We start from the raw sequence: 11889 nt of genomic DNA, 5'->3' as shown, positions 1-11889 counted from the left end.
GAGAGAGGAAGGGAGGAGCTCAGTGCACCATGGGAAATCCCCCGATAGTCTAGGCCTATAGCAGCATTACTAAGGGATGGTTCAGGACTCACCTGATCCAGCCCTAACTATAAGCTTTATCAAAGAGGAATGTCTTAAGCCTACTCTTGAATGTGGTGAGGGTGTCTGCCTCCCGAACCACAACTGGAAGCTGGTTCCACAGGAGAGGAGCTTGGTAACTGAAGGCTCTGGCTCCTGTTCTACTTTTAGAGACTATAGGAACCACAAGTCTCTCAGTGTCTTAGTAGTAGCAGACAGAGATACTACTGTGCCAACAAACCCCACCTTAACGTAACAATTATTATTACGTCTGATTCAGCAGTGATCAAAGGTTAAAGGTAGAAATCACTGGCTAAAAAAAAAACCTAAATATGGAGCCACCACCAGGTGTCATGCTCATGCCAACCAGAAGACTAGCTAACTTTACATGTAAAGACAGTTGGGTGTTTCATGCACAAAATCATTCTCTAACCATTTTTTTTAATGTCAAATTATGTACAAACCAACCTTGCAACTTCTGTCTAATGTACCATATTTTTGGTTTATTGAAATACATTATTGCAGCATGAATTTTTATATTATATTATTAATGGTATTGTTGTTTGTAGTCATTATTTATACTTTCTTTTGCCTTTTTTCTCCTTCCTGCATTCCCTCACATTTGCATAGATCAATGCTTTTATAATGTTTGGAGATAAAATATTGTTTAAATGTTATCCACTAAGTACAGTCCTGATAGTAGGGTGGTCATTTTTAAATGTAGCATACAAACAATGGCTAATTATAGGCCTATATACCTTTTTTTCTCGAAATTACGACTTTATTTTGATCATCTTAAGACTTTTTTTCTCTACATATATATTTTTACTCCCCCCACCCAATATGCAGGACCGTGTTTGTGTGTATGTGAAGATCTGTTTTTACAAATCCTGTAGCATCACCTCGTAAACCCACACTCCGACACGTGATTGGCTCGCCTTGCTCTCTCTCGTCCAATCACAAAGCCGCTCTGGCTCCGCCTGCCACATCACTAGCATGGCGGAACACGGAGCAGGAATTCCGCCTATGCGCCGATGACAGCGTCGTTGATGGGGGTAATACCGACTATGACCATCCTCTGGCAATACAGATCTGTTGCCCGGCGACGAGCGGCGATCCCTAAAGTCAACTAACCAGCTGAGAGCAACTTGGCAGCAGTTTATCCCCCCGGACACACACAGCTGTTTTGGGCCACCGGCTGGTGTCAGACTGGACAGACGGTGGATGAAGACGAGGGTTTGCCCTGATGCTCGGAGTTGGACCGGTGCCTTTTATCCACTTTGAACTCCTTGCTGGGATTAACTAGGCTAGCTAAGTCTTGTTGAAGAGTTTTAGAATATAAGATAATGGATTTGTTCGGGGTACTGCATCTGGACGAGCTGTCCCACGGGCTGGCAAACTTGTCCATGTTTCCATACTTTGACATGGCGCACTATATCGTGTCAGTCATGGCTCTGAGGGAGCAGCCAGGTAAGTGACGCAAAGTTCAAGCGCATGCTAAGTGAACACTCAGGAACTAACATTAGCATTTTATTTTCATCAACACCAAGCAAGTGTTTTGCTTTGTTTAGGCAAAAGTTTGTCCTGGTGGGATATTCTGGTATTTATTTCAGGTTTCCACCAGAAAAGCGGCAGTCTCAATGGATGTTCTGTAACTTAGAACAGTAACACACTTAAAGGGTAGTGACTACTGGGTGTGACATTAAGGACGTTGAATAACATTTTCCAAACCACCCTCGCTATCACATGAAACCTTTTATCTCATAGTAGCTTAATTGTTATTAAAAGCTACATGACACTCACATATTTATTAACAGATGTTTCTATTATTTTGTCCACCCCGTTTGTATCAGTAATGAGGGTAGGCTAAATAATAGAAACACCTCTTTATATATATATATATTTATGTATACATATGCATGTTTATATATAATAAGATATATCATAAGGAATTAAATAAATTAATCAGTAATCAGTAAAACACAATATTAGCTACAGCAGTCTGTGCATAAATGAATAACTCAATATTATCATTTGTTGAATTTCAGTGGAATGGTATAATTATGATATAATCATATCATGTTATCATTTTACAAACTATTGTTCCAAATAATAGTTCCACGTAAACTTTTACTATAAAAACTAACTAAATTATTCACTGTATAGTTTTGTTTTTCACTGTTTTATTACTAATGCATCAACGTGGTTGAGGTGAAGCTATTTCAAACTACTTTCTATACTGTTGTTTAATCTATAGAAATGGATTATAATTGATACATTGATCATATGTTAGAATATGTTTGTAAAATCCTAATCTGCAAATTGCAGCGGTGGAGTAAGAAGTAATTTCTCTGCCTTTAACCCATCCAAGTGTTAGGAGCAGTGGGACAAACTTCAGTTGTAGGCCAGTGCCTTGGTCAGGAGCACTGACAGGAGATTAATTGGGAGACTCCACTAGAGTAGCTTTGCATGATTCACTCTTCAAAAACATCCTTATTTATTTAATACTGGCCCTTCCCAGGTTCCCAGTTCATCCTCACATCTCTCTCTTTCTTTTTTGCCCACATGGATTACCTTTCCATACATTTACCTTATTATTTGACACATTGGCCTTGTTTAATATCAAAATCCAACATTATATATATGACAGAAACTAAGGAAAAGACATATTAGGTTCCCTTTAACCTAAAATACATGTTTTTGATGGTCGGGAAAACCCATGCAAAACTGCCCCAGGCAGGATTCGAATATTTCTAGTGCAACATTCCTGCTGAAATAAGGTTAAAGGGTTAAAGTATGAAAATAGCACTTGAAGTAAAGTGTAAGTACAGCACTTGAATAAATGTTGACAGTGGAAAAACATTTTCACAGTATCGTAGTAGCTGTATTAAGTAATTTGGAGACATTCGCCTGTCATCCATTAGTTTCTCATGTTTGTCCTCTTTGACTGACAAACACACAAACACACGTACGGTAACACATGAATGAAGCAGTCTTAGAGCACAAAGTGTCTCACTGAGCCACAGCCGATTGTATCAGCTCAGACCAAAGGCAGGCACCGACCCAACTACGTCACGTTACTGTGTCTACAGGGACAGGTGGACTTTTAACTGCACAGCCAGATGACTTTCCCACACACACACACACACACACACACACACACACACACACACACACACACACACACACACACAGACACAACCATACAAGAACACACACACAGTCCATTGTAGTCCCTCTGCTGTAAATCAACAGTCTATTTTCGAACTTGCCTCGCAAAGCATCTGAGCTGCCATGACCTTTTAACCCTTTGTCCTCTGCTCCCATCTATCTTTCTGTAGCTGAAAGACAGATACACAGAGAGTAAAAATATGTACAAACAAAATGCCATAGGTCAGTAAACACAACACAAAATCCTCCTAATTTCACTGTGTGTCCCCGTACAATCGGAATAAAAGTCAAGACTTAAAACACTCAGCCAGCTCCGGTCTTTCTTCTTCCCCAAAAAGGAAAGGAATGCCATAAACCATTCAACCCTCCCTTTCTTTTTCTCTTTCCTGTGTTAAATCTTCCCCTCCTGCTCTATAGTGCATCCAGTATTTGCAGTGCTGGAGCTCTTTCACAAACAAACAAGTATTTTCCTAAAAAAAATAAATTCAAGGAGACATAATCATTATTCCAAAGCTTCAAATAGGAAAATGAATAGATTATTAAACACAAAAACAAGTTTATTACATCGTGGAGTTATTTTAAGCAGATTTATAAACACTGCTGTGAGGGGATTGTATAGGACACAGGAGGACATGGAAATGCCAGAGGAGCAGTGGTTACATGTCAATCAGGGATTCAAGCCAAAAATAACCAGTGATAAGCCACTTTTTCTTCTCTACTGCTGTCTGTCACGTCTCCGTCCAACAGATGGAAGAAGAGAGGGGTAGAAGAAGTTCTAAGAAGGCGTTCAAAAGTTAAATAATAGGCAAAGGAAAATAAGGCCTTGGCTGAGGAGAGGTTGGGGTGAAATTAAGCAGAAAGAGCAATGGATGGACTGGATTATTGAATAGTAGAATTGAAGAAAATGGAACAACAGCCCTCCTTTGTGTTCATTTGTAAAGATGGACTTGTATGCATGTAAATAAACTCTAGTAAACATACTTATCTAAGAGCATTTACAAGTGGGCATTTACAAGTGGGCACTTTAAAATAAATTCACAGGCAAAACTGGCCTCAGATTACAATAACTATGGGAGCAGGCTCGGAAGAGAGAGAGATTTCCAAAAAGGGAACTGTCTTTTTGTTTTAATTCCTGGGAGAGACTGAGGAGAAGAGAGACAAGCCACAACATGAGCTCACTCTCAAACAATATGGAAGAAGACAAGGAAAGAGGAATTGAAAATCCAACCAACATACACCTTTTGGTGTACTTGTGCTTGTATTGCTCAGATTTGACTTGTAAATGTGTTTCCTTGAAATGCAAACCAGGAAACAGGATCTTGATCTTGTGAAGTTGTCTTTGTAGCCCAGCATGTGAGGGGCAGTCCGAGCAGTGTATTGTATTTCAGAGTATGCATTTCAGTTTCATCTATCCTATCATAAATGTTAAATTAAACACCGTTTTCGTGCCCCTTTAAAGTTGGTGTTCAGCCGGTCAGACACTGCAGCAGTTTGTTTTGCTCTGGAACTAGAAGTGATGACATAGCAATGCTGTTTACTATGTAAGCAATGTGCTGCTCTTGTGAACTGTGTGCCACAACTGCTGCAAAACCAAAAGCGCTAATACTGAGCACTGGGTAAGGATATGTATGACAGTCAGGCTAGACTGTTCACATATAGTATAACCGCTCTTTCCTGTCTTGAATTTCGGAAGCCACTTTTTTTTTTTCTTCAAACTTCCTCCTCTCCTAACTGTGGCATCTCATTTTGAACCACAAACGTTCATTACACCAGACTTCATGTACACATGAAAAGTTGTGTCACTGTTTTCAATTGCAAAATGTCCCCCTCTGACTCACTACTATTTATTTTGGAGTTGGAGAGAGAAACATGAGGTAAAGATACTGAAAGAGACAGGTGTTCTGAAAAAACAACAGGGAGTTAGTTATTGTAGTTTGGCTGGCTTACCAACATAGTCAGTAATTAGAGCAGCAGCAGTGGCTTGGACACTCATGGAGGCAGTTAAGATCATTTAAAACCCCTTGGAAACAGACATGAAACACATATTTTAGATTCAGTGTGACTTACACTTTCCGAGGATATCATCATCTTGGAAATAAATAAATAAACACATGAAAATCCATAAATCAGCTTAGAAATCATAGAAAAAAAGCAATTTCCCATAACTAGCAACCTAAAAAAATCTGTTTAATTGTTCGCTATATTTAGAATTTGACAAAAACAGTAATTTTCCTCGCAAAACACAGGAGTTGACTTCTGTGTTTTTACACATTAGTTCAAATCTGAACTTAAACTGATACTGATTTCTTTTTAGGTGGCAAAAATATGTTTTTCTGCTGGAATAATACTTTAGATGCCACTACTGGCTTAATAGCTTCTAGTTACTTTAAATATCACATTGAAAAAAGGTTAATAAAATACTACACATTGTTAAGATTAAACCAGTGGTGTCCAACTATTTGGCTTGTGAATTCCTACAAAAGACGTCGGGTTTGGGCTCTTTGCCATGTTTCAGATGTCTACGAGTTGTCAGCAATTCTGACAAAGACAGACTTGCCAAAGTTTTATTTGAATAACCGTTTGAATCCCTAAGAGGTAAAATTATCCCTTATTTCACACAGAAGTAAAGATTACAGAAAGGTCATAGCGAGATTTCTTCTTTCCTCTCCCATTAATCAACTCACAACCCCTCAGAATTATCTGGTGACCCTTGAAGGGAGTTTGACCCCCTAGGTTGGAGCACTTATCTTTTCATTCTATTGTACTGTCAGAAATAATAATATTCTGTCGCTGATTTAGAAACTTAAAAACAGTCATTTGTAACTTTGTACATTTTTTAAATGGGTGATAAATTAAGTTGCTTCTCCATCATTTCCACATTCTTTTAGAAATGAGAGGAAATTTAAAAAGGGAGCGGCACTAACTGAATTCATGGGGAGTCTGCAGAGGAGGCAGGTAGAGCTATAAATCCTTCTAGTGTACCTATCTCTCTCCAGGAGTCTATAATCTGTCTGTAATCCTCAGATTACCAGTATGGTCCTGTGTGCGGCCATAGTGACTCAGGGCAGGTGGCTCAGGCCTTACCTGTCTCAGGTTAAGTGAAACACATATATCATAGTGTACGTTGGCAGCAGCAACTTTGGTAGAGTCAGAGAAGTCAGCGTGAGATAGTGCTGGACTATCTCTGCAAAGATCGATAAAGTTATATAAAGGATGTACAACATCTCTGTGTTAGTAATTTACAGTAAGAACATAACATAATATTATAAAACAGCAGTTCACATGCTTTTTGAGTTTCCCATAACTCATCTTGTTGCTGTACTTAGGGTGTAAATGCTTTCAGTGGAAAGAGGAATACAGTGTGCTTTTTAAACAGGGTGGAACACAGAGGAAGCTTTGAGCGGCTGATGGTTATCTGCCCTGAACTGATATCATTTGTAACTGTAAATGTCTTGCCTCTGCCTCTCTGCACTTTGAACTGTAGGCCCAGATGCAAATAATGTAACAGTGCTCTGCAATTTCTCTCTCTTTGTTGCGTGTATTTGGTAACTCTAACTAGTTAATAATTATACAGTACTCAGGATTGGGAGAAGCATGCATCAGATAGGGAAAAGGACAAAGTATCAAACTCCACTGTCTTCTTATACCCTGATATACTGAGATACTGTAGACGTCACAAATGGCCTTTTTGTCTAGACTACATGTTTCTCATATCCACAAACTCCTTAAGTATTCACTGTAATGGAGGGATTTATGTAATGACAGTAATCATTCCTAGGTTTAATGCTTATTATGGTGAGCATTCAACAACAGTGATTGCAGGTTGTTCTCAGGCTTTTACAGACCCTGTAGGAATACCTTGTGTGCGAAAAATATACCACCTATAGGGGACTCGAGGAGTGAGCGGTGATCCTGCTAATATACTTCTGTTCTTGTGCAGGCGCTCTTGAGGTCTCCAGGGTCAGCCCCATAGCCTGCTGGTTCAGCTCCATGCTCTTCTGCTTTGGTGGAGCAGTGCTGTCCGGGATCATGCTGGCCGAGCCAGCTATCGCACCTTTGTCTAACAGCACCAGTGTTCTGCTTGCTTCGATCATCTGGTAAATATCTGATACTGGGAAATATAGTATGTAATTAGAATAATAAGAATAATAATAAATGTTATTTGTATAGAACCTACGTTACAAAGAGCTTCACAACTGCAGAATAAAAACAGAATCCAATGAAATGACAATCAAATAAAAGCATTATAAAATAAGAATCAATTAAGATAAAGTATACAATATTAAAACATATTAAAAGTGTATTGACTATTAGACATAGATAGCAAGGAATTTATTGAGTAAAAGTGAATTCAAATGAAGTGAAAGAGGACAAAGATGTGGATAGAGAAAATAGTGAGAGGAAGTGAAGCAAACATGGAAAGGATTAGTGAAAGGCCCTCTGCAACTTTGAGGAAAAGGGATACACAAACATGTCTATGTCCCTTTCTCCATGCACCCACAGAGCAAAACACAGAATAATAAGGTTGTCTTCAGAATAAATGTGCAACTGCTTAATTTCCTGTAATACTGAGCATGAAATGTGGAAAGCATTGAATGCAACAGAGGGGTCATTGTGAAGTTCTAACCTCTTAATATGAATCCTTTGGTGCCCTCTACTGGTGGCACATATAATTACACTCTTTTCACAAAAAATAAACAGTGCCCTCTGCTGGTGAAATTGGCTACTTGACAGAGACTGGCAGGTGATACTGTGAGAAATGTTTAATGAACACATAGTTTACAAACAGCAGGAAGCTGAAGTGGTTGTGTGTGTGCACTATTTATTTGAGCCATATGTGTCTCTACAGGTACCTAGTGTTTTACTGCCCCATGGACCTGGTGTACTGTTGTGCTGCCCTGCTGCCTCTCAGGCTGGTGCTGTCAGGAATGAAGGAAGTGACCAGGACGTGGAAAGTGCTTGGAGGGGTCACCCAGGCACACAGCAAATACAAGGACAGTCTGCTGGTTATGATTGCCATCGGGTGGGCTAGAGGTCAGTAGCCGATGGTACACGCTGAAGGTGTTTCATGATAAGATAGTTTTATTGGAGCTATGAAGTAACACATTTTTTTTGTGTGTTTTAATCAATATCAAACACATTTTATATATGACTGTATCAACCGGATGTCTCTTTTCTACCTCCACTAGGTGCTGGAGGTGGTCTAATAAGTAATTTTGAGCAGCTTGTTCGAGGTGTATGGAAACCAGAGACTAATGAGCTCCTCAAAATGTCTTAGTAAGTCTTCTATTGGACTCTGTTGATATATATATGCACAGATTTAACAAACCAGATATAAAAAAATTGAGCTTTAGTTACTGTAAATGGATTTTTTTTACCGTTGGAGAGAGCCAGGATAGCTGTTTTTTCCCCCCTGCTTGTAATCTTTATGCTAAGCTAAGCTAACCAGCTCCTGGTTGTACCTTTATATTCACTGTACTGACATGAGAGTGGTACAGATATTCCTATCAATTCTCAGCAAGAAAGTGAATATTTCCCAAAATGTCAAACTATTCCGAAGATGGAGACAGTCAACAAAGCAGAGGGCATTGTACAGCTGGCACCTGTGTGTGTATGGAAATCTTACCAAACATGTTCTCTTTGTTACCTTAAGGCAACATTAAAACCAATTTGAGTTATGGACTCATGGGGTACATACAGGGTTTGTCTCCAATTTAGTTAATCTCTGCATAATATTTCAAGCATATGAAATGTCTTTCAAGTGTGTGCATAAAGTTATTATCACCCTGGCTGTCTTAGATGTTCTAATATTTTTGTTGATATATCACAACGGCTCTCTATATGTCTCTCTCTGTATGTTTCTGTAGCCCCACCAAGATCACCCTCATAGGGGCAGTGCTGTTTGCTCTGCAGCAGACCCACTACCTGCCTCTCCAGAAGCACCACCTGATGCTCATCTACACCATCTTTACCGTCGTCAACAAGGTCAGTCTTGTGCATCATACCTGATACTGTGACCTTGAGAATGTATACCCAAGGTGCTAGTGATTTAAATACAAAACATGAAGGCATTTTTGGTCAATTTAATTGCTTACCTATGACAAAGAAAGCCATTTAATACCATTATTTGTCTAATTCGATCTGTAAAAGATGTTTTGGTGCCGTAGCTTCTTCCAGATCTGTGGTGTCCTGTCTTCTAAATGACCTTTCTCCCTCTGCTTTTTTGAAGTTTTAGCTGATGTGACTCACATTAGCTCGGTATTACCCGTAGGGCTGGGGCTTTTGCATCATTTTCATCAGCTTGCATCATCCTCTCTTCTCTTCTCTGGGAAACTTGTGCTCTTGACTGAGACACAGATAAATCTACCATGTCTTCTTTCAACTCTCATTCTGTTAGCTCCCTCTGACTCTGATCTGTCAAATTACCACCAAGCCATTTCATCAGATTTAAGAGATGCGTCCAAACCTGTTGTTTATTATTTTTTGTTCCCAAATGATGCAGATGTTATACTCTCATCCCCTAATAAGAAGTAGATACAAATATCTACTTACTCCGTGTGTTTATATGTAAACTAGACCAATGTCACATCCATGAAAACATGACAAATTACATACTTTTGGCATGTTACTTTTTTATATATATTTTTAAATCTATTACCCACAAAAATATATAATGCTTTGAGACAGGACAGTGTTAGGCTAACATGACACATTAAAACATTCACATATACAGACATAAGACTTCTTATCACATTCATCTAAATAAAGTAATTTGCCTGAAAGGAGAATATGATAAACCTGAAATATCACTTTTTTGGCCACTTGGGGACAGAGGAACAAGCTGTAAACACAACACTGACATTATTACAATCATTATCATGACACCTCACTAGTTTGGAAATGATTGCACACATATTCTGTTCTAAACCTATAAACAAATTTATCCCCCCTTTCTCTATTTTTTTTTAGTCAAGGATGATGCTAACAGGCTCCTCCACCTCACCATTCGCTGGCATTGAGTCGGCCATCTACAAGACCCTCTTCACTGGCTGCTCCCCTTATGCCGCCCTCACCGACGACTTAAAGAAAGCATGTATTGACAATAGCACAACCGACACGGCAACCTCCACTTCCACAACCAAAGAATCAAGTGAGAATGGAGCAGCGGGGAATCACACTCCGGTTTCTCATGACAAGGGACAAAGTGCATCGCTCAAAGCCAAAGAAGAGTCAGAGAACGCAGAGACTAGCTGCAAGAAGACCGACTAGTCAGCCTCTGCCCCATAGCGCCTTTTCACCTCTAAGCAGGGTTGTGGAGTCATTTTCTGATTCACATTTGTCACGTCAGGACCTTAAACTTTCTGACTGCTGAAAACAAATTCCAAAGGGAGCTGACTCCGGGCGCCCCGGTTGGCTCAGTCGGTGGAGCTAGCGACCCATATACGCAGTGGCCCGGGTTCGAATCCGACCTGCAGCCCTTCGCTGCATGTCATCTCCTCTCTCTGCCCCCCTTTCCTGTCTATCTCCAGCTGCCTATCAAATAAAGGCATAAAGGCCAAAAAAATAATACTTTAAAAAGAAAAGGGAGCTGACTCCAACCAACCCTGCACCTTATTGTTGGATAATCAACCCCATCCTTAAAGTACTGTGATTTTTATGCTGTCGGATGTGACCATCATACTATCGTTGGACTGATTGCACACTGTGTAGCCTAATTTATATTTATAATGGGTACAAGATCTTAATAATTCTATCTCTGGGTTTTGGGAACAGTGCTGTGCACCTTCTGATCTATGAATGTCTATATATATTTTTCTTTGTATATATTGGACTGAATGTAAATGCTATATTTCCTACTCTGACATAGTTCGAAACATTTTTAAAAGAGAGATTATATTCTATGACACAGATGTTTTATCCTATTTATACTAAATAATTGCACTCTTGAATGTATAACAGTTTGAAATGAAAGACATTTTATTGTAGTCTGTCTATGGCAAATGCTTTGAATTACATATGAAAGCATGAGAATAAACAGGTTTTAACACACTAAAATATGTGTGGTTTGATTTCTGGCCTCTCGCCTCATCAAAAAGATTTGTACAGTTCAGTGAACATGGACCCAACTCAATATTACCTCACTTTAAAGCATCAAACAGATCATTAGGTACAATTTTAAATTAGTATGTCCCTGACAGAACGCTCTCTGTTCGCCACTGGTAAGATGATATAAAGCAGAACAGTGTCCAGTAGTAACCTCGTCTATAGGCTGAAACATTGCATCAGTGTAACATCAGCACCTGATTGATACCTCACCCTCTTTAAAAAGCTGCAGGAGAGAGATCCCCCAAATCCCCCCCAATTCTCATCTATGAAACCTCAGACGGCGGAGAACCCCCATGTGAATACAAATTAAGAACAGAAAGAGAGGGAGTGTTGTTTGAGCAAAAGGAGAAGACGTTCAAAAGACGATCAAAAGCGATACTGGTTGAGATGGTGTACCTGTCTTCAATATGCCTCAAGTCCACAGATGTATGCATGTCAGTTACAGGCTCGTACCTCAAAATTGTTTCCTGCAACACGGCTTTGTGTGTGCGTGTGCGTGTGCGTGTGTGTTGATCTTCCTGACTCTAATCGTGA

The 11889-nt window shown here is 39.5% G+C and overlaps 1 protein-coding gene across 1 annotated transcript; it reads left to right on the top strand.

Annotated features, from left to right (window-relative positions):
- The first annotated feature begins 1061 nt into the window (after window positions 1-1061).
- Window positions 1062-11304, top strand: tmem38b (transmembrane protein 38B). The gene is made up of 6 exons (XM_051412818.1): window positions 1062-1548; window positions 7190-7346; window positions 8099-8283; window positions 8439-8526; window positions 9117-9234; window positions 10219-11304. The coding sequence occupies exons 1-6, from the start codon at window positions 1425-1427 to the stop codon at window positions 10516-10518; spliced, it is 972 nt and encodes a 323-aa protein (XP_051268778.1). The 5' UTR covers window positions 1062-1424; the 3' UTR covers window positions 10519-11304.
- The last annotated feature ends 585 nt before the right edge of the window (window positions 11305-11889 follow it).

This window comes from Dicentrarchus labrax, unplaced genomic scaffold, assembly GCF_905237075.1.
Source record: "Dicentrarchus labrax unplaced genomic scaffold, dlabrax2021, whole genome shotgun sequence".
NCBI classification, from domain to species: domain Eukaryota; kingdom Metazoa; phylum Chordata; class Actinopteri; family Moronidae; genus Dicentrarchus; species Dicentrarchus labrax.
Note: the sequence above shows the minus strand (reverse complement) of the source record. Positions and strands in the feature narration are given on the sequence as shown.

Excerpts from the sequence above, each read along its gene's own strand:
- tmem38b (XM_051412818.1), top strand. The coding sequence starts at position 1,425 with ATGGATTTGTTCGGGGTACTGCATCTGGACGAGCTGTCCCACGGGCTG. Across the intron at positions 1,549-7,189 it reads GGCTCTGAGGGAGCAGCCAG|GCGCTCTTGAGGTCTCCAGG; the intron begins GTAAGTGACGCA and ends GTTCTTGTGCAG. Across the intron at positions 9,235-10,218 it reads TCTTTACCGTCGTCAACAAG|TCAAGGATGATGCTAACAGG; the intron begins GTCAGTCTTGTG and ends ATTTTTTTTTAG.